The sequence below is a fragment of the Macaca fascicularis genome, chromosome 19 (genome assembly GCF_037993035.2).
Source record: "Macaca fascicularis isolate 582-1 chromosome 19, T2T-MFA8v1.1".
In the NCBI taxonomy this organism is placed as follows: domain Eukaryota; kingdom Metazoa; phylum Chordata; class Mammalia; order Primates; family Cercopithecidae; genus Macaca; species Macaca fascicularis.
In genome coordinates, this window is record NC_088393.1 from 21,122,476 (window position 1) to 21,144,162 (window position 21,687).

Sequence of the window (21,687 nt, forward strand, 5' to 3'; positions counted from 1 at the left end):
ACCAAAATGTGAGAATTTTTAACACAAAATTGTAGACCATCATTCTGGACTGATCTTGTGCACTAGGCCCAAACAGCCTAAACAAAACCAAAATGGAGTCACTCATGCTAAATGTGACATAATTAAACTGAAAATTTAAGAAAATAGGTAGATCCTAAAGCAGGTCTTTTTTTTTTTTTTTTTTTTTTTTTTTTTTTTTTTTAATTTTAAAGAGCAGATTGCAACACAAGGAGAACTCCTCTACTGTAACCCTTAAAAAATAATAATTACCAGAAATCCTTGTTTCCACTTTAAAAAATCCATAGTTCTGCTATTTTACAGTGGGATTTGAGACTAAATAAGTACATTTTTTAGGGTGACAACATAATATCAATGTATAAAGTTTTGGTCTATCTCTTAAAATTGACAAGATGACCAAAAACAAGAAATGGTTAAATTAATTATAGCCTAAAGCTGCCCCCTTTCCTGTTCAATTTTGCTCAATAGGTTTTTTTTTTTTTTTTTGGTACATAGTAAACTGAAACCTAGCTGGATATATAAATAGACTGTAACTTATTTTGTACCAACCACTGTGTTTTTACTAATAAAATAACATCAAGTGTTCAAGCCATGTTCAAATAAGGCAAATCCCAAGCTGCAGTCAGTCTGGCTGTTTCTGTACCTCACGTCCATTTTCTGTATGTCCCTTTGCTTTTTTCTGTCCATAGATCTGTTTTCATCATGTGGCTGTGCTGGAGTCTCTCTGATCCTGCTCTGGATTCACAGGTTGCCCAATTTGCAAATTATTCTACGCTCAAATAAACTCTGTTAAATATAATTTCTCTAAAGTTTTTTTCTTTTAGACTGGGCGCGGTGACTTACGCTTGTAATCCCAGCACTTTGGGAGGCTGAGGCGGGTGGATCACGAGGTCAGGAGTTCGAGACAAGCCTGGCCAACATGACGAAACCCCGTCTCTACCAAAAATACAAAAAAAAATTAGCTGGGCATAGTGGCGCGCACCTGTAATCCCAGGTACTTGGGAGCCTGAGGCAGGAGAATCAATGAACCCAGGAGGCAGATATTGCAGTGAGCAGAGATCACGCCACTGCACTCCAGCCTGGGCAACAGAGCAAGACTTGGTCTCAAAAAAAAAATTTTTTTTTTCTTTTAAAAGTTTTCAATTTTTTTTTCTATGATGAAATATAAATAATGTGTTGTTGGTCTCTCGATTTCCTAAATTCATCCCTCAGCTGTTTCCTTACATTATTCTATCTCTTTTCAAAATGCTTCTTCAATTTCTTTTCTTTTTCTGAGACGGGTCTCATTCGATCACCCAGTCTTGATTGCAGTGGTGTAACCAATCACGGCTTACTGCAGCCTTCACCTTCCAGGCTCAAGCAATCCGCCTGCCTCCGCCGCCTAAGTAGCTGGGACTATAGGCATGCACCACCATGTCTGGCTAAATTTTATTTTATTTTTCATGGAAATGGCATCTTATTATGTTGCCCAGCCTGAACTGGAACTCCTGAGCTCACCTAATTCTCCCGTCTCAGCCTACCAAAGTGCTAAAAATACAGGTATGAGCCAGCTAGTGCTTCTACAATTTCTTGAGATGATTATTCCCAATGATAAACAGTACTGAGCACAAATCTGAAAGGAATGTGGCTTCTTTTGTAGAAGTGTCACTCTCCAGGATTTCAAGGGTCTAGGGCAGGGTAGCTACTTTAGTAGTGTGATCTATGGAGGTGCATGGGCTTTGGAGTCAGAGTTAATCCTGAGTTTCAGCCCAGCCACTTAGTATCCATGGGTCTTTGGACAAGTTGCTTGATGTAGAAGAGTTCTACGAACCACATATGGAAAAAAAGTAGAATGATACTGATTGCAAAATGGTGGCAATTTTTCATCCCTTCTGTGTCCGTGCCCATTGTCAGGTGCATTTACAGCTGTTTCCATCAAGATCCAGCATCTGTTTTCCAAACCCTAGATATGGTTGACCTTCTTGTCTCTGGGTGGTAGAAACTTGCGAACATGACAGGGCTAGTTTGGGGCCCAGGCTCAAATGGTCTTGAATGCTTCTGCTTTTCTTTCAGAATGCTGCCATCTCCATGAATAAAGCCATGTTAGCCAGTTGGAAAATAAGATACAATGGGGAGGAGAAGCAAGGTGCCCCTGTTGACAGACCCAGAACTAAAATCTCACCCCCAGAAGCACAGCTGGCTAGTCAACAAGCAGCTGATGATACATACCTCAAGGAGCTCAGCTGAGACCGGAATAACGACCCCACTCAGCCTAGCCTAAATGGCTGAACATCTCAATTATGAACTAATAAGTTTTGGATGATTTGTTATGCTTAAACGGCTAATACATGTACCCAGTGCAGATAGGATGCCAGGATTCAATGACAGGTTAATTATTAGTTACCTTCTAACAGTGGGCACCCTATAGGTACTGATTTTTTCCCCTGATTTAAAGTTGGATGTCTTGTAAGAGAATGTTGAGTAATGCAGAAATACAGGTAGACATGTATGCATGTGATTGGCGCTTATACCTGCATAGTCCCACACACTACAGTAGAAAACAGATAACTACAGCCCCATTAGGGCCAAGGCCAATAGCAAAATAAGTTTTGCCTTTAATCTATTTTCTCCATATCTAAACATTTGAGATCAAGAGCATGGACAGATCTGAAGACATCGAGTTTTATTATCCCCAACGTTCTTTGTTCACTGTCTGATCTCTGAAAGAAAATGGGCAACAGGTGGCCATCACTGGTCTTCTTGTGGTTATTTTATTTCTGCTGCCCTCTGCTCTTTCCATGGCCACTATCTCTTCCACCCTCAAAACTGAAGGGAGATGTTGGTAGAGAGAGGCTCTGCCTTCACCTCTGGCAGAAAAGGTTCTCTGGGGCCCTTTATCCCCTGACATCAGAGCTGCACTTCAATGTGGAAGCTTTGGTCATGTGTGGCTCCTGGGTGCCTGGAATGTTCCTGGTCTGAACTGCGATGTGCTAACACAGAGTTAGTTTCAAAGATTTCGTTTCAAATATTTATATACTTTATTAATAATCACATATTTCTTACATATTAAAATGAAAATTTTTTCATATTTTGGGTTAATTAAATCGTTACAATCAATTCAATTCAACCTGTTCCTTTTTTCTTTTAAAAGTTTGGTTACTAGAGAATTTAAAATTTACATGTGGCTCACATTTTACTTCAGAAAATTACCTCCGTTCTAAAATTTCAGCCTGCCTGCTCAAAGACCAGAAGCCGGGAAGGTTATAAAATCCGAAATTTTAAAATAATTATTATATTCTTTTCATTTGTGAATAGGCATACAGTATGTTATTTATAAATGCATGTGACTTTACACACAAGGTTAAATGCAAATACCATCTGGGGTGGGCCTGGCTCAGCTCAAGGAGGAAGCCCTACCTGAGAAAGCTGCAGCCAAGACTGTCACTCTTTCTTCACTCAGCCCAGCATCTGATCGCATCTTCTGTCACTCAGGGCCTGAGAGGGTGGGGTTTTAAACGTTATCCAATCAGCGACGCTAGACTGGGAACCGTCCAATCAGGCACGCAGCTGGAGCGGACAGGACGGCTTCCGGGATGTGGCGGGGCCTTTGTCTCTCACTGCAGCCTGAGCTCCAGATCTTGCCTTCATTGCTCTGTGTCCTCTGCTCCTAGAGGCCCGGCCTCTGTGACCCTGTGACCTGCAGGTATTGGGAGACTCACAGCTAAGACACCGGGACCCCCTGAAAGCCTGGAAATGGTGAGAGTGCTGGGTCGGACATCCCGAGAGAAGGGGAAGGGCTGGTTGTAACCGGTGGGAAGCCGCTGTGGCGGGACTCAGGCCTCCCTGCAGTCAGCTCCGCAGTCTGCGCCCCGAGTTCTCCTTGCCCAGCTCGGCCTCAGTCCCAGCCATAAGATGGCGGCTGCGCTGACAGTCGGTACCCCGGGCGTCCTGTCACTTCCTTGTGCAGTGATTGTGCCCTGGCCTGGAGCCCTCTCTGGGCAGCTCTGCTCCCGCAGCGCCGCATCTTTCCCAGATTGTGCAGGGACCACGGGAGGGTCTTTAGGGGACAATTCCGACTTGGGGTGCGGGTTCATGAATGGGAAGAGCTTTGTTCCGTGGGGCTCCCGGTTCCTCTTGCCTTCTGTTAAAAATATATGAGAGTCACTACAAAAACATTAAATAATATAATCAAAGAGTGATTCAAAAATTGTGAAGCTCCCAGCTGTGGTTTGTAATTTGTGGTTCATGGGCGGGGCTTGAAAAGACTTTTATAAAAAGCATGATGAAGAAAACCAAATTCAGTAATTGGTTAGGTAGAGTTACATAGTTTCTTAATTTGTACAATAAAAGTGAAAATTTCCTGATTGTGTAATCAGAGGTTAACTGGCAGTTTATAGTTGGTTAAGGCTGAATTTTGTTTCTCTCGATGCAGTAATTTACTAAAAAATGCATTTCAGTTAGATTTTTTTTTTTAGTAGAAACCCAGAGACTAGAGACACCTCAGTCTAATTGCCTGCCTTTTAATTATTTTCACAGTCCATGGGGAGCTGATTTTCCGCTGCATTTTTCACCTGTGTCCCAAGCAGGTTCTTATGTCTAACCGCCATTCCCCGTTTCTCCAGCATCGCTGGCTTGCAGTAAGATACTAAATTTCCAGTTCCTTCTGGTGTTTCCAAATGCCAGCTTTTCCTCCCTAATTCACGCTATCGCCTATTTGTCTTTTAGTGTACTTTTCTATACCGTATTTTAATGAATTATCTTTTGACAAAGCATTAAATGACGCTTTTTTGTTTTTGTTTTTGTTTTGTTTTGTTTTGTTTGAGACGGAGTCTGCTCTGTCGCCCAGGCTGGAGGCAGTGGCGCGATCTCGGCTCACTGCAAGCTCCGCCTCCCGGGTTCACGCCATTCTCCTGCCTCAGCCTCCTGAGTAGCTGGGACTACAGGCGCCCGCCACCGCGCCCGGCTAATTTTTTGTATTTTTAGTAGAGACGGGGTTTCACCGTGGTCTCGATCTCCTGACCTTGTGATCCGCCCGCCTCGGCCTCCCAAAGTGCTGGGATTACAGGCGTGAGCCACCGCGCCCGGCCTAAATGACGCTTTTTAAAAGGTTTGTTATCTGTAAATATTTCCCATGAGAAGAAAGCAAAGAGTAATCCTCTGACACTGTACTGTAAAAGCTCTCTGTGCCTCTTCTCCTTGTATCTTCTCTAGGCACAGAGATCTTGTCAGAATGTTTTTGGGTCAAGGTTTTCCTTTGGAAACTTTATGGGGTGATGTGTCCTTAGGAACCTTTTAGTTTTTTTCTGGTCATGGATTTCAGTACTGTCTGGGGATAAACCAAGATATCCACTGTGGTTATGTCAGCTAAAGTGCCTAGTGAATATCAGCTTCTGGTTTATTTTCTTCCATAGGAAGACCTGAGGTCTGGAATGTATCCTCTCAAGGGAGCAAGTGGATGCCCTGCGGCTGAGAGGAATCTTCTGGTGTACTCTTATTTTGAAAAGGTAACCTCTTGAGACATTAAAATTGTCTACACCCAACCCAGCTTTCATTTCTTGGGGACACACTGCTGGTCAGCCAATCAGATGCTGGAGCTGAGAGGAAAACCCAGAAATAATTTCTGCCCCCTGGATTGTCTAAGGGAGCAGAAAGATAATGAAATAAATATAGTGGAAGAAAAATAGTGTTAAAAAGTGAAAAATTTGTGGCAGATAAAATAGTATCCCAAAAGACCAGAAAAAAACAAAACAAACAGAAAAAAAACTTGACTCTAGTGAGATGGTGTAAGAATTTGCAAAGTAAAATACCTCTGGAGCAGTCTCTGAGAAATACTGCAGTGTCTCCTGAATGGGTGGTTCATGAGCACATAAGTGAGTCAGAGTGGGTGGAAGAATCTCTCAAGTGATTGAGTGGCCCGACTTGAAACATGAGTCAGACACACATTTGTTTTTTAATCAGCACTGCCACTCCCTGGGTTTGTCACCTTGAAAATATTTGTTTACTTATTTTGACCTCACTTTTTTAGCTGTAAATTGCATTATATTAGTAGGGCTTGAAAGATAGGACTTTTTTTTTTTTTTTAAACAGAGTTTCACTCTTGCTGCCCAGGCTGGAGTGCAGTGGCTTGATCTTGGCTCACTGCAACCTCCACCTCCCAGGTTCAAGCAATTCTCCTACCTCATCCTCCTAAGTAGCTGAGATTACAGGCACACACCACCACACCCAGCTAATTTTTTGTATTTTTTTAGTAGAGACGGGGTTTCACCATGTTGGCCAGGCTGGTCTCGAACTCCTGACCTCAGATAATCTGCCTGCCTCGGCCTCCTCAAGTGCTGGGATTACAGGCATGAGCCACTGTGCCTGGCAGGTAGGAAAATATTTATAAAGTGCATAAAAGAGGTAGGTTTAAAAAAAATTAATATCTAATTTTATATTCCATTTGTTAAAAATTCTCATTTACCTTTTTCTTTCCCAGAGTGAGTTTTGTACAGGTTTTCTCAGGTGTGTGTTTTTTTTATGGCTGGATGCATTCAAACAGAATTCCAAGGCTTAGCTTTTAGAATGCTAGCTACCAAGGAAAAGAATAGGGGAAAATCTCTATTCTATTTTGACTGTAGAGAATGAATACATTTCCATGAGATAATATGGTAGATAATTGGTGAGTTACATAGATTCGTGAAAATATCAGTTCCTCTTTTTGCAGGGTAAATTTGTGACAGTGAGTATCTCTGTTAAAATCCTGTTATCTTGATTTCTGAGTTTCATGCTAAATTTTATGAGATGAAACTTGGTGTCACCTAGAAGTGTTCCCGTATGACTAATTGTTTACTATGTGGTTTTTAATGAAAACAATAAAATAATAGATATGTTGACTGAAAGGAATAGATACTTTTGCTTTTCTTATTGAGGTACAAAATGTAAGTACCTTAAAATTTCCTTCCCTATGTTTGAGTAATTTTGCTGGATTTTTCAAACACATAATTTCAAAAACCAAGTGAGTAACTCTAACATGGAAATTAAAGCTTGAGCCCAGTGACTAAGAGCTAAGGCTAATATTGAGGCTGCAAAAGGAGGTTATTAAAGACCCACCTACGTGGTGGCTCACGCCTGTAATCCCAGCATTTTGGGAGGCTGAGGTGGGTGGATCACGAGGTCAGGAAATCAAGACCATCCTGGCTAACACAGTGAAACCCCGTCTCTACTAAAAATACTAAAAAATTAGCCGGGCTGAGGCTGAGGCAGGAGAATGGCCTGAACCTGGGAGGCGGAGCTAGCAGTGAACCAAGATCGCGCCACTGCTCTCCAGCCTGGGCGACAGAGCGAGACTCCATCTAAAAAAAAACAAAGAAACAAATAAAGGCCATTGTAGTTTTTTTCTGGGTAGCCTCCCCTGCAGATGTCCAGCCTGCTCACCCTAGCCATGGAAGAAGCCTTTCTGCTGACACAACCCTGGAAAGCTGGGGACCCACAGGCAAAGGCAGTTAGGGTTAAGATGAAAGGGGACTGACAGGGTCTTACTGATGATGTTGTTACTGTTTTGAGGCAGTTTCTAGACTTGGATATCAAACAAAGTTAGATTTATGTTAAAAAAAATTGAATTCCAAAAGAGTATTGCAACAGGAAGAACTACCAATTATAAAAACTTTTATTGGAAAGTTTAGGCTGACAAGGGCTTCCTTTCCTAGGGAGGAGCAAACAAGATTAGAGAGAAGGTGGGAGGGGAATGGCAAATGAAGGGTGAAAAATCAGATTTTAGATCAGAGAATGTTTTGCCATGAAGTCAGCATGTTCTTAGAAGTACATAAAATAAGGTTGTATGTTGACTCAGACTGAGGATAGTTCAAAGTTCTGGAGCCTGTGAAAAATTTTATTTAGCCCACTGAAGACAAATTCAGCTGATTCTTTTAATTGGAAAAAGAGGAAAATGTGCAGAGTTCTTACCGGAAAGAGGTCCCAATCTAAGCCCCCCAAGAGGGTTCTTGGATTTTGCTCAAGAAAAAATTCAGGGTGAGTCCATAGAGTAAAGTAAAAGGAAGTATTAAGAAATCTCAAGGTCAGAAGTTTGAGACCAGCCTGATCAACATGGTGAAACCCCATCTCTACTAAAAATGTAAATATTAGCCAGGCTTGGTGATGCACACCTGTAATCCCAGATACTCAGGAGACTGAGGCAAAATAATCACTTGAACCCAGGAGGCAGAGGTTGCAGTGAGCTGAGATCGTGCCACTGCAGTCCAGCCTGGGTGACAGAGTGAGACTGTCTCAAAAAAAAAAAAAAAAAAAGGAAAAAAAAAGAGAAGAATGTAAAGGAATAAAAGAATGGCTTACTCTATAGGCAGAGCAGCCCAAGGGCTGCTGTTTGCACATTTTTATGGTTATTTCTTGATTATATGCTAAACAAGGGGTGGGTTATTTATGCCTCCCAATTTTAGACTATATAGGATAACTTCCTAATGTTTCCATGGTATTTGTAAGCTGTCATGACACTTGTGGGAGTGGTAGCAGTGAGGGCAATGAGAGGTCACTCTCGTCACATCTTGGTTTTGGTGGGTTTTATTTGACTTCTTTATTGCAACCTGTTTTATCCACAAGGTCTTTATGACTTGTATCTTGTGCTGACCTTCTATCCTATCCTGTTACTTAGAATGCCTAACGATCCAGGAATGCAGCCCATTTAGTCTCAGCCCTATTTTACCCAGCCCCTATTCAAGATAGATTTGCTCTGGTTCCTCTGACATCTCCCCCGTCTTTTTCACAAGGGCGCACTTAATCCTAAGGGTTGTAGAGGGATGAAGATCCATGTTCTGTAACTGCTTCATGCTAAATAGGGGTGATAATATTTTTACCTAACTAGTCAGAGTTTTCTTGACCCTGAACAAAACAAAGGATCAGTGACATTTTATGCGAAGTCAGAAAATATTACTTTAGTCTTCTATTAGTTCCATCCATTCAGTTAATTCCTGTTCCGTTTGATAGTCATGAACATTCCAGTTCTCTATGACTACTGTAAGTTTTTTCTCTATTCTAATGTCACAGTTTCTAAAGTTATCACAAACTTGCATTTAAGAACGTCTGTCGCTCGGCGCAGTGGCTCATGCCTGTAATCTCAGCACTTTGGGAGGCTGAGGCGGGTGGATTATATGAGGTCAGGAGTTCAAGACCAGCCTGACCAACATGGTGAAACCCTGTCTCTACTAAAAATATATATTTAAAAAAATAGCTGGACGTGGGGTGGATGCCTGTAATCCCAGCCTAGTTGGGAGGCTGAGGCAAGAGAATTACTCAAACCTGGGAGGCAGAGGTTGCAGTGAGCTGAGATTGCTTCATTGCACTCCAGCCTGGGCAACAGAGCAAGACTCCATCTCGAAAGAAAAAAAAAATAGAACATCTGTCAAAGTTAACTATGAATCATCTTTTGAAGAGTATCAACACAAGATAATTGTCTGGCTGACAAAGTCTTAGGGCAGTCATAGTGAAAAACAAACAAAAAGAAAACCCATGATTGACAAGGAAATTTGGTTAGCTCTGTGTCATACAATAATTTTATGTAATGATTGTGATTATTAATGATGTTTTACCATGAAGTCAGCATGTTCTTAGAAGAGACATAAAATAATGTTGTATTTTGACTCAGACTGAGGATAGTTATATTATCATATTAGTTATATTAGTCATATTAGAATTACAGGAGTTTTCCTTAATTTTGGAACACATACCAATAACATATTTACACAAACATAGTCCAAAAATAGTCAAACATGATTTCACATTTGACAGTCTTTTCTGTGTGATTTTTATGCTAAATGAGCCAAATTTTTACCATTATATTTGTGTATTATTTATGTCAAACCAATTCTTAATGAGTCTTTTTAAATTTTTTTTTTTTTTTTTTGAGACTGAGTCTCGCCCTGTTGCCCAGGCTGGAGTGCTATGGCATGATCTCAGCTCACTGGAACCTCTGCCTCCTGGGTTCAAGCGATTCTCCTGCCTCAGCCTCTTGAGTAGCTGGATTACAGGCGTACACCACAACACCTGGCTAATTTTTTTGTATCTTTAGTAGAGACTGGTTTCACCATGTTGGCCAAGCTGGTCTTGAACTCCTGACCTTGTGATCAGCCCACCTTGTCCTCCCAAAGTGCTGAGATTACAGGCACGAGCCACCATGCACAGCCTCTTAATGAATCTTTATAGACAAATCTAATTTTAATGTTTGACCATAAGGTAATATTCTCATAAACCTTGTATAACTCTTCACAAAGTCCTTGTTGTTAAAGAGTAGATCAGTGCTTTAAGAGAAACCTGTCATTTTTATCTCAATGTTCAATTTCTAGAAAAACTGAATAATATCCATTTAACTTTAGTCAGTATGTTCACACACAGAATTGATTTTGCAATTAAATTTTAGCAAATCTTCCACAGTTTGTTTAAACCTTCAGTTTTATTCTATCTAATTAAAAACATTCCTTTAACCTTTTAATCTAGGCAAAAAAAAAAAAAATCCACATTTCCGTGTCTTCTTATAACCTTTTATCAAAAACACATTTCACTTTCTCTGAATTCCTTACATGTAAAACTGTTTTTTAGTAGTCAGAGTTACATGTTACAATGTTAACTCTTAGCAACTTTTACTTTTGATGAAACCCTTGGTAAGTAAGGGATTTTAATTACATACTAGGCATGGAGTCTAGGACACAGACACAAGTGTAATAAGGTCTGACTCCAGTGTATTAATCATTAGGGGGTGTGGCTAACTTGATGTGTACCAGGCCTTACCTAGCTATAAAGCAGACAGGTTGTACAGTGAACAGTCATAGTGGCATTTTGAGAAATCTTTAAGAGGCCTAATGACCTTTAAATTGTACAACATTTCTTGCATAAATTTCCTTTAGTGAATTATTTCATAACTTATACAGACCATCTACAATATGCTTGGCTTTCTGATTTGTCCTAAACATTCCTCTTTTTAAATAACCAGTCATTTTATTTTAGGTTAATAATTTACTGTACAACATCTTTTCTTATATGAAATCTCTTTTCTTTATAGCCTTTGTATATTTAGGGGGCATGGCTAATTCCATATGTCCCAAGGCCTTATTTAGAATCTACTGGCTTCAAGATAGGTGAATTGAACAATTTTTAAAAGTCAAAGAACCAATTTATGACCTTTATGTATTTGGTAAATCTAATATGTGACCTATATAATTTAGATCAAATGTTTATATTTTGAAGACATTTTTGTTTTCCCAATGATCTTTAAAACTGTTTTTATATCCAAAAGATTACTTGTCACATGAACTAAAAGGTGTTACACTTTTTACTTTTCTGACAAAATATTTGATTTAAGCTCTTATTATTTTTAAACCAATTAATCAGAGTTCTTTCATATCACACACACAACACATGTAAATACAAAGACAGAAGATTCAGTAGTTGTAAAGTTTTTCTTTGTTTCTTTTTTTTTTTTTTGAAGGAAAGTTTGTATTATTTTAACTATTTTTATGTGTAGAAAACTCAACAGTGTACATTTAACCCAGTTTAGTGGCAAGTTCTTTAGACTTTGCCTTTTTGGGTGTGGCGATCTGAGCCACCGACTTGAGACCCAGAACCTTTCCTCCCCAGTGATGGCAGATCTCATCCTATCTGTCATTGTAATTGGTCCTGATAGCTTCCGCCAGCTTAGCCAAAGCACCTTTGTCTTCTCAGTTAACCTGTGTGAAGACGACAGTGGTGCAGGTCTTCCTGTGGACTAGACGTCCCAGTCTTACCTTCCCCTTGATAATGCAGTAAGAGACTCCCATTTTACGACACAGGGCAGGCAAGAAGACAACTAGCTCGATGGGATCCACGTCAGGTGCAGTCACCACCAGCTGAGCTTTCTTTTTCTCCACCAAGGTGGTGATAGTGTTAACTCCTGCTTGAAGGACAGGTGGTCTTAATGGGGATGTCCCCTTTGCTAGCAGCTTTCTTCTCGGCCTGGGCCAACAGCCTCTGCTTCTCCTCTTGCTTTGTCTCTGGTCTGTACTTGTAGGCCAGCTTAAGTAGCTGAGTAGCTGTTTGGTGGTCCAGGGCCTGGGTGAACTGGTTAATTGCAGAAGAACACTTCTAGCCACTTATAGAGGATGGCTCTCTGCTGCTGCAACCTCATATAGCGGGGCCATTTTGGGTGAGGCCCCTTTTGGGCTGGATGTCCTGCCAAGTGCCACAATTCTTAGGCCTTTTCCCAAACAGGAAATTCACCACTTTCTTGGCCTCCTGCTTGTTCATAACAGCAGGGGCTGGAGCCTCCTTCTTCCCCTAGGCCTTCTTTCCTTTCGGCATCTTGGGTCGGAGGAGGAGAGCTTCTTTGTCAGTTTCTTAATTGGGTTACTAATTTCAGGGTGGAGCCCAGGGCCAGGAAAGCAAGTAGTTTTTATGGCCTAATAAGTAAACAGAGCTGGAAAACAAAACAGATCCCCCTAAATTAAGGGTACCATTTTTACATCAGATCTTGGATCTAAAAAGGAGAGAGTTAGTTCATTCCAAGGGAAGTCTTATTTCTCAGTAGGGGGTGGGGATACCTCCCTATTTCCTGGGCCTGGCCATCTCTGACTCCTTTAAGCAGTATTTTGTCATTCTTGTTATAAAAATCTTTCACCTCCCTGGTTAGCTGTATTCCTAGATATTCCATTCTTTTTGTGGCAATTGTGAATGGGATTATGTTTTTGATTTGGTTTTCGGCTTGGTTATTGTTAATGTAAAGGGATGCTATTGATTTAGTATCCTGAAACTTTGCTGAAGTTGTTTATCAGTTTAAAGAGCTTTTTGCTGAGACTTTAGGGTTTTTGAAGATATGGAATCTTGTCATCTGAACATAAGGATAGTTTGACTTCCTCTCTTCCTTTACTGAATGCCTTTTATTTTAATCTTTTTCCTGATTGCTGTGGCCAGGACTTTCCAATTCTATGTAGAATTGGAGTTTTGAGGGAAGGCATTCTTGTCTTGTGCCAGTTTTCAAGGAGGAATGCTAGCTTGTGTCCATTCAGTATGTTGGCTTTAAGTTTGTCATAGATGACTCATTATTTTGAAGTATGTACCTTCAATGCCTAGTTTGTTGAGGGTTTTCAACATGAAGGATGTTAAATTTTTTTGAAAACTTTTTTAGCATCTATTGAGATAATCTTGTGGGTTTTGTCTTTAGTTCTGTTTATATGATGAATAACATTCATTAATTGTTGTATGTCGAAACAGCGTTGCATACCAGAGATACAGCCTACTTGATCACACTGGATTGACTTTTTGATGTTCTCCTGGATTTAGTTTGCCAGTATTTTGTTAAGAATGTTTTCTTCAATGTTCGTCAAGGATATTGACCTGAAATTTTCTTTTTTTTTTTTTTTTTTTTTTTTTTTTTTTTTTTTTTGAGACGGAGTCTCGCTCTGTCGCCCAGGCTGGAGTGCAGTGGCGCGATCTCGGCTCACTGCAAGCTCCGCCTCCCGGGTTCACGCCATTCTCCTGCCTCAGCCTCCCGAGTAGCTGGGACTACAGGCGCCCACAACCGCGCCCGGCTAATTTTTTGTATTTTTAGTAGAGACGGGGTTTCACCGTGGTCTCGATCTCCTGACCTTGTGATCCGCCCGCCTCGGCCTCCCAAAGTGCTGGGATTACAGGCGTGAGCCACCGCGCCCGGCCTGACCTGAAATTTTCTATTTTTTGTTTTATCTCTGCCAGGTTTTGGTTTCAGAATGATGCTATTCTTTTTTTTTTTTTTTTTTTTAGGAGGCAGAGTCTCACTCTGTTGCCATGCTGGAGTGCAGTGGCACAATCTCTGCTTACTGCAACCTCTGCCTCCTGAGCTCAAGCGATTCTCCAGCCTCACCCTCACAAGTTGCTGGGACTACAGGCCTGGGCCACCACGCCCAGGTAATTTTTGTATTTTTAGTAGAGACGGAGTTTCACCATGTTGGCCAGGATGGTCTCAATCCCTTGACCTTATGATCTGCCCGCCTCGCCTTTCAAAGTGCTGGGATTACAGGCATGAGCCACTGCACCTGGCTGATGCTATTCTTATATAATGAGTTGAAAAGGAGTCCCTTTTACTCAGTGTTTTAAAATAGTTTTGGTAGAATTGACATCAGCTCTTTGTACATCGGGTAGAATTCAGCTGCAAATTTGCCTGGTCCTGTTCTTTTTTTGGTTATTAGGCTATTTATTACTAATTCAATTTTGAAACTTGTTGGCTTATTCAGGGATTCTGTTTTGTTGCTGTTGTTATTGTTCAGTCTTTGGAGGATGTGTCTTTGCTGCAAGGTTACAGTCCTCAAGCGTGGCCCAAATGAACTCTCTACTTATATTCATGTTGCCTCAGCTTTTTTTTTTTTTTTTTTAGGTAGACATATTACTCACAGCATGCTAGAACAGCCTCTATGAGGAGGTTTTTCCTTTGTACTGTACTTGATGTAACACCCAAGGATGCAAGCCAGGTTGATCCCACCTAGAATCTGCACATAACATTGGCTTCTGCCTGAGATTCACAAGACAGGGCCAGACTTTGGATTGAGAATATACAGAAAACCAACAGGAGGCATTTTCTGCATTGTGAGATGTCAACATAGACATCTGAAACCCCCCTTTGAGAGTGTGGCTTTTTAAGTTTTTTAGATCTTGTTCAGTGACCTGTTACTGTTATGTGAGAGGCTCCTATGTGAGAGTCTGATGACAGAATCTTTAAGTTTAAACAAGCATCTTAAGAGTAAGAGATCAAGGCCACAAAATATCCAGAGCCGTGATAACCACAACTATACCTACCTGTAAAATGTCATGCTGGAGCAGAATATTCTTGTCCTTCCTCTTACCCAAAAGTGAATGAATCAGGATAGGTGATCCAGGTTCTGGAGCTCCACCAGAGCAGTTCCATTTTCTATTTAGAATCAGCCTGAGTCTCTCCATCCTGGCTTATCAGTAGGCCCTCAGCTTTGGATCACTAAGAACCCTCTCACAATCACCTAGGCATCTTTGAGACATTTGAGGATGTCCAGGGCAGAACTGTGTCAGGCTGACAAGAGTGAGTACTTCTGCTTCTCTCAGTATAAGAGAAAGAAGTAATCCTGTGTTTTTTGCTCCCCTCATACAAGAGGTAACTTTAGTTGGTACCAAGATGAGAGTTTCTCCAGTTTCCTGGTACTTAGGTGAAAGACAAAGAGGAGGTCTGGTGACTCAAACAAACTAATTGCTTCCATTTCATATGATCATTCAAAACATAGATGAGCCAGGTGCGGTGGCTCATGCCTGTAATCCCAGCACTTTGGGAGGCCAAGGTGGGTGGATCACGAGGTCAAGATATCAAGACCATCCTGGCCAACATGGTGAAACCCCATCTCTACTAAAAATACAAAAATTAGCTGGGTTTGGTGGCATGTGCCTATAGTCCCAGCTACTCAGGAGGCTGAGGCAGGGGAATCTCTTGAACCTGGGAGACGGAGGTTGCAGTGAGCTGAGATCATGCCACTGAACTCCAGCCTGGTGACAGAGCAAGGCTCCGTCTCAAAAAAAAAAAATAGATGAAGCAGTCATGAACCCTACCATCCAGGAACTTTTAGTCTAGACTAGCAACTGGGTACATGGTTGAAGTAAGCATCATATGATTAGTATAATGAATAGATGCATATAAAATAGCTTCAGCTTTATTTGGGCCACTTTTTTAATATTTTTGTGACTTCTGATATCACCTGAAGGGATATTTATGGACAGGAAAATTGTTATTATTGTTTGTGTTTCTTTTACCTTGCTAAGAATACATATGTATCATCTGATAAAATTATCCTAGAAAACCTTGAGAGATTTAAGTTGCTTACTATTATATGTTATAACATTGACAGGGCAGATTAAAATTACATAAATTCTGGGATTTTAGTTTCTCTTAGGTAAGCTTAGGAAAAACTGAACTGGAAATACCCCAGTGACATAGAGAACAGAGTTCTACAGAGGGTCCACTGCCTAACTCAGGTCTGTTTGTTTGTTTAAGATAGAGTTTTGCACTTATTGCCCAGGCTGGAGTGCAATGGCACAATCTAGGCTCACTGCAACCTCCACTTCCCAGGTTGTGGGAATTCCGAGTAGCTGGAATTACAGGCTTGCACCACCATGCCCGCTAATTTTTGTATTTTTAGCAGAGACAAGTTTTCTCCATGTTGGTAAGACTGGTCTCGAACTCCCAACCTCAGGTGATTTTCCTGCCTATGCTTCCCAAAGTGTTGGGATTACAGGCATGAGCCACTGCACCGAGCCTTCACCCCTTGTTTTTTTTTTTTTTGAGTTGGAGTCTTGCTCTTGTTTCCCAGGCTGGAGTGTAGTGGCACAATCTCGGCTCATTGCGACCTCCGCCTCCCAGGTTCAAGTGATTCTTGTGGGTCAGCCTCCCAAGTAACTGGGATTACAGGTGCCCGCCACCACACCAAGCTAAGTGTGTGTGTGTGTGTGTGTGTGTGTGTGTGTGTTTTCTTGAGATGGAGTCTTGCTCTGTCGCTCAGGCTGGAATGCAGTGGCATGATCTTGGCTCACTGCAACCTCTACCTATGGGATTCAAGCGATTCTCCTGCTGCAGACTCCTGAGTAGCTGGGATTACGGGCGCCCACCACCATGCCCATCTAATTTTTGTATATTTAGTAGAGACGGATTTTCACCATGTTGGACAGGCTGGTTTTGAACTCCTGACGTCAGGTGATCCACCTGCCTCACCCTCCCAAAGTACTGGGATTAGAGGCATGAGCCACTGTACCCGGCAATTTTTGTATTTTTAGTGGAGATAGGGTTTCACCATTTTGGCCGGACTGGTCTTGAACTCCTGACCTCAGGTGATCCACCCACCTCAGCCTCCCAAAGTGCTGGGATTACAGGCATGACCACCACACCCGACCAGATTCATACTTTTTGGAGCCCTTATTTAGGTCTGGCCCCACCCTGAAGTCTTGCCTCACAAAACTGATTTAAAATGAGAGATTTTGCTGGTGAATCCTGCTGCCTTTCTAGAGCTGGTGCTCAAAATTTCAGACACCCAAAAGGAGGTAAATGAGAAAAATAAACTGTATATTTTAGGATCCTAATTTTTAAATTTTGTGTTAAAACCAGTGCTTACAGAAATATTCCATTTAGCAACTTGTTTTCTATTCCTGCAGATCCAGTAGTTGTTCCACAAGTCACAAAAAAGTGAATATAAACGCCATAAAAATTTCTCTAAACTACATTAAATTCTCTCATTCTGTATCCCTCCTATCTGTCTATATTTAGCTTTTATTCTATACATTTTATTTTTAAAAATGACAGAGAAACAGATGAAGAAATAAAAATGCTGAACCCTTTATCTAAATCCTGGGACTTATTGAACACTTAGTACCAACTCCCAGGGTGTTGTGAGGATTAAGTCACATAATGTGTTATTCCCCACACAGTGCTTTGTAATCTACTCTTGAGCAGATAGTACCTGCTTAATAAACATTGCATTATTACATGTTTACATGTTGTTTTTCTAATGCAGACTCATTCACACATTGTTGCCTTCTGTTTCCTCTGTAAACTTTAAAGAGCCAGCAAAGAATACGAAACTTTTGGATGGAGATTGGTTGTCTTTATTTGTACCAGAAATATTCGTGTTGTGACAAGAGAGCTGAGTGTAAGGGACTCTGTGCTGTGCCTGCTTTCTCTAACTACTGCTAATAATGAACCCAGGGGTAGCAACATCAGCATTGGCAGGGCACTTGTTTGAAACACTCATTCATGGACTTTTTCCAAACCTGCAGATTCACATTACATAGAGTGGGACCAAAATTCCCAAGTAATTTTGTTTTTTTTTGAGATGGAGTCTAGCTCTGTAACCCAGACTGAAGTGCAGTGGCACAAGCTCATCTCACTGCAACCTCCATCCCCCGGGTTTAAGCAATTCTCCTGCCTCAGCCTCCCGAGTATCTGGGATTACAGGCATGCACCACCACACCAGCTAATTTTTTATTTTTAGTAGAGATGAGGTTTCTCCCTGTTTGTCAGGCTGGTCTTGAACTCCGTACCTCAGGTGATCCGCCCACCTCCGCATCCCAAAGAGCTGGGATTATAGGCATAAGTCACCGCTCCCTATCCTATTACCAAGTAATTTTTAAGCTCGTTAAAGCCTGAGAGGCAGTGCTTATCAGCCCACTCCTCTTATTAGGATTACTAAAAATACAAAAATTAGCTGGGCGTGGTGGCATGTGCCTGTAATCCCAGCTACTTGGGAGGCTGAGGCAGGAGAATCACTTGAACCTGGGAGGCGGAGGTTGCAGTGAGCTGAGATTGCGCCATTACACTTGAGCCTGGTAAGAGAGTGAAACTCCGTCTCAAAAAAAAAAATTTTTTTTTTTTTGCAGAAATCTCTTTACTTTGCCCTTTCCACAGTTTCTATTTATTGTTCCGGATGGAAGCATCCATGTTGTTTTAATGAAGGGCCTCATGTGACTCTAAGGTGAGGCCAGAATCAAGTATGAGGCCTTCAAAATAGATTCGTGAGAGTGAAGTGCCACCTTTGCACTAAAGGGTGGTCACAGGGCCTATTCTGTTTGGGTTTGGTAGGGACAGGGCAGTGTGGTGCATATTTCCATTACTGTAGCAGAATTTGCTGGTGTCTGTGGCAGGGGAGGGCACCTGTGGACAGGAAAAGAGGAACATATATTTTTATTTCCATGGAGCAACTCATTTTTTCCTGAATCTCTTCTGTTATAAAGGAGAGAAATGCATGGACTTTTTGCTCTTGGTCCTTCTGTCTGTGGTTGTGAGGCTAGTGTCTCTGTGTGGAGGTGGTGCTGATGCCTTTAAGGGAATTTCCTTAAGATGCAGGTGTTACTTGTTCAGAGAATTTTATCTGAAAAGGATTTCCAGAGGAGGAGGAGAAAGAGGAATAATGGCTTCTTTTCAGCTACACATGTCTCAGATCGATAGCTGTGTCCACTCTGCCTCCTGGAGTGCCATGTGTTTAGTACTTGCAAACCTTCTCTACTTGTGTTTTTCCTCCCCAATGAGTTTGTTTGAAGTACTTTAAAAAATTCTTGTGATAGTCAAGGGTCTCTAAAAAATACTTGTTTCTGGCCAGGCATGGTGGCTCATGCCTGTAATCCCAGGATTTTGGGAGTCTGAGACAAGTGGATCACCTGAGGTTGGGAGTTCAAGACCAGCCTGACCAAGATGGATAAACCCCATCTCTACTAAAAATACAAAATGAGCCGGGCGTGGTGTCACATGCCTGTAATCCTAGCTACTAGGAGGCTGAGGCAGGAGAATCACTTGAACCTGGGAGGCAGAGGTTGCGGTGAGCCGAGATCGCACCATTGCACTTCAGCCTGGGCAATGAGAGCAAAACTCTGTCTCAAAAAAAAAAAAGAAGTTTCTTGTGTACCAGAGCCTTCTCTACATCATGGCCTTTTATATGCAATGCAGAATTCCTACCATGAATTTTTGATCTGCCATATTGAAAGTGTTCCTTTTGTGACTGTTGAACATGGGAAGATGTGGATACTCAAGATTCCTATTGGGGGAAAGCTGGGGTCCTTAATAAAGATGGAGAACATATATGGTGTGGTTTCATCTAAACCCAGGAAGTTCTGCAAAAAGTATTAAGAGATACCTGCTCTCTAGAGTGCTAAAGAAAGACTACTTAAAATCATTATTAAAATTATGGAACGCGAGAGATATCTTGACCTTTGCATAAAACTGATTTTTTTATGGTTAAATTCAGTCTAGAATTGACTTTTTGAGGGGTAATATCTCAGCAGTGATGCTATGTTCTTCTGTGTGCATCAGCGCATCGTAAAAATTTGTTCTAGTGTAGTTGATATTAATAATTTGCTTAAAGAGCTCTCTGACTTTTTTTCACTGTAGAGTTAATTATTTTTTTCTTTATTGTTAAGTATCTTTATACAGCTAATGTGCATAAACCATCACAATTAATCTGGTTTTTTTCCTTAGGTTTTTTTTTGTTTGTTTGTTTGTTGTTTTTTTGCAAACCTTAGGTTTTTTTTTGTTTGTTTGTTTGTTGTTTTTTTGCATGTATCTGTCTTTGGAAAATGAAGACTCTTATTATTGTTTACAAGCCAGAAAATTTAGGAAAAACACAGTCTCTTTCACTTGCCTAATGTTTGACAAAATAGTCTTCCTCGGTTAAAAACATTAGCATTACTAGTGACCTTGTTAGAATTTTAAAAACTCAGACTTTATTCCAGACCTTCTGAAAAATATATATATAAAAAAATCTTCACAACAGGATCTCCAGTCTATTGTACACATTAAAATTTGAGAGGTACCTTCTAACTGAACTTGTTTTTTCTTGTCTGAAAAATATACACAACTCATTATGATGTAAGTATAGCACTCAGTGATGTATATGTTTGTGTTTGTGTCCTTAATTATATACTTTATCATCCAGAGAAGTATCATATATGCACTGGTGTTGTGAATCTTATGCCATTCTCTGCCCTCAGAGTAAGAGAATACATTAGAAAATATTTCTGTGTTAAAAATTATTGGATAATTTCAGTTATTCTTATAAGTCAGAATCAGTTCTCTTTACTCTTTCATTTCACCTCAATTCAAATAATAAATTCTGCCCATGGCCCCTTGGTAAATATATGTGTGTCTGTGTGTATGTGTTTTTCAGGAGACATTGACATTTAGGGATGTGGCCATAGAATTCTCTCTGGAGGAGTGGGAATGCCTGAACCCTGCTCAGCAGAATTTATATATGAATGTGATGTTAGAGAACTACAAAAACTTGGTCTTCTTGGGTGAGGATAACTTTAATACACAATTTTTAATATACCCTAAAGGTTTTATGTCTCTATTTTGTAGAATTTTTTTGATAATTTATGCTTTGCATAAGTGAGTTTCTGATCCCAGTTTTCAAGAAAACCTTGATGATTTGTCTGTGTAGAAAAGAATTTCTTCAACATGTTTCATCTTGATCTAAACTTTCCACATTCCTGAGCTGATGTGTATCCTTCACTCTAGATTAGTGGTCATTCCAGAAATTTAGTGGCATAAACTATCATTACCCATATCTTAAAATCTGTTTGCCATCACCAATTTTTGATTCAGGTAGTAAAATTAAAAACCTACAAATTTAAAATATTTTCTAAATAGTTAGAGATGTTTCTCTTTAGTTAGTATTTTCGGATTAATTTTATTTGTTTATTTATTTATTTTTTTATTTTTTTGAGATGGAATCTCACCCTGTCGCCCAGGCTGGAGTGCAATGGTGTGATCTTGGCTCACTGCAGCCTCCACCCTGGATTCAAGCGATTCTCCTGCCTCAGCCTCCCAAGTAGCTGGGATTACAAGTGTGCACCTCTGTGCCCAGCAAATTTTTGTATTTTTAGTAGGTATGGTGTTTCACCATGTTGGCCAGGCTGGTTTCAAACTCCTGACCTCAGGGGATCCACCTGCCTTGCCCTTCCAAATTGCTGGGATTACAGTGTGAGCCACTGTGCCTGGCCAAAACACTTTTTTGTTTTTGAGACAGAATTTTTCTCCTGTTGCCTAGACTGGAGTGCAGTGGCGCTACTACCTGCCACCTCTGCCTCCCGGGTGCAAGCAATTCTCCCTCTGAGCCTCTGGAGTAGCTGGGACTACAGGCACCCGCCACCATGCCCAGCTAATTTTGTATTTTTAGTAAAGATGAGGGTTTCACCATGTTGGAC

The 21,687-nt window shown here is 40.9% G+C and overlaps 1 protein-coding gene across 1 annotated transcript in view; it reads left to right on the forward strand.

Moving 5' to 3' along the window:
• Positions 1–3,606: 3,606 nt before the first annotated feature.
• The window catches only part of LOC102134025 (uncharacterized), a 40,032-nt gene continuing 21,951 nt past the window's right edge, over positions 3,607–21,687 (forward strand). The window contains 4 exon segments of the mRNA XM_074026585.1: positions 3,607–3,753; positions 4,534–4,634; positions 5,409–5,501; positions 20,649–20,775. Coding sequence (XP_073882686.1) covers positions 4,590–4,634; positions 5,409–5,501; positions 20,649–20,775 — 265 coding nt within the window. The 5' untranslated portion in view covers positions 3,607–3,753; positions 4,534–4,589.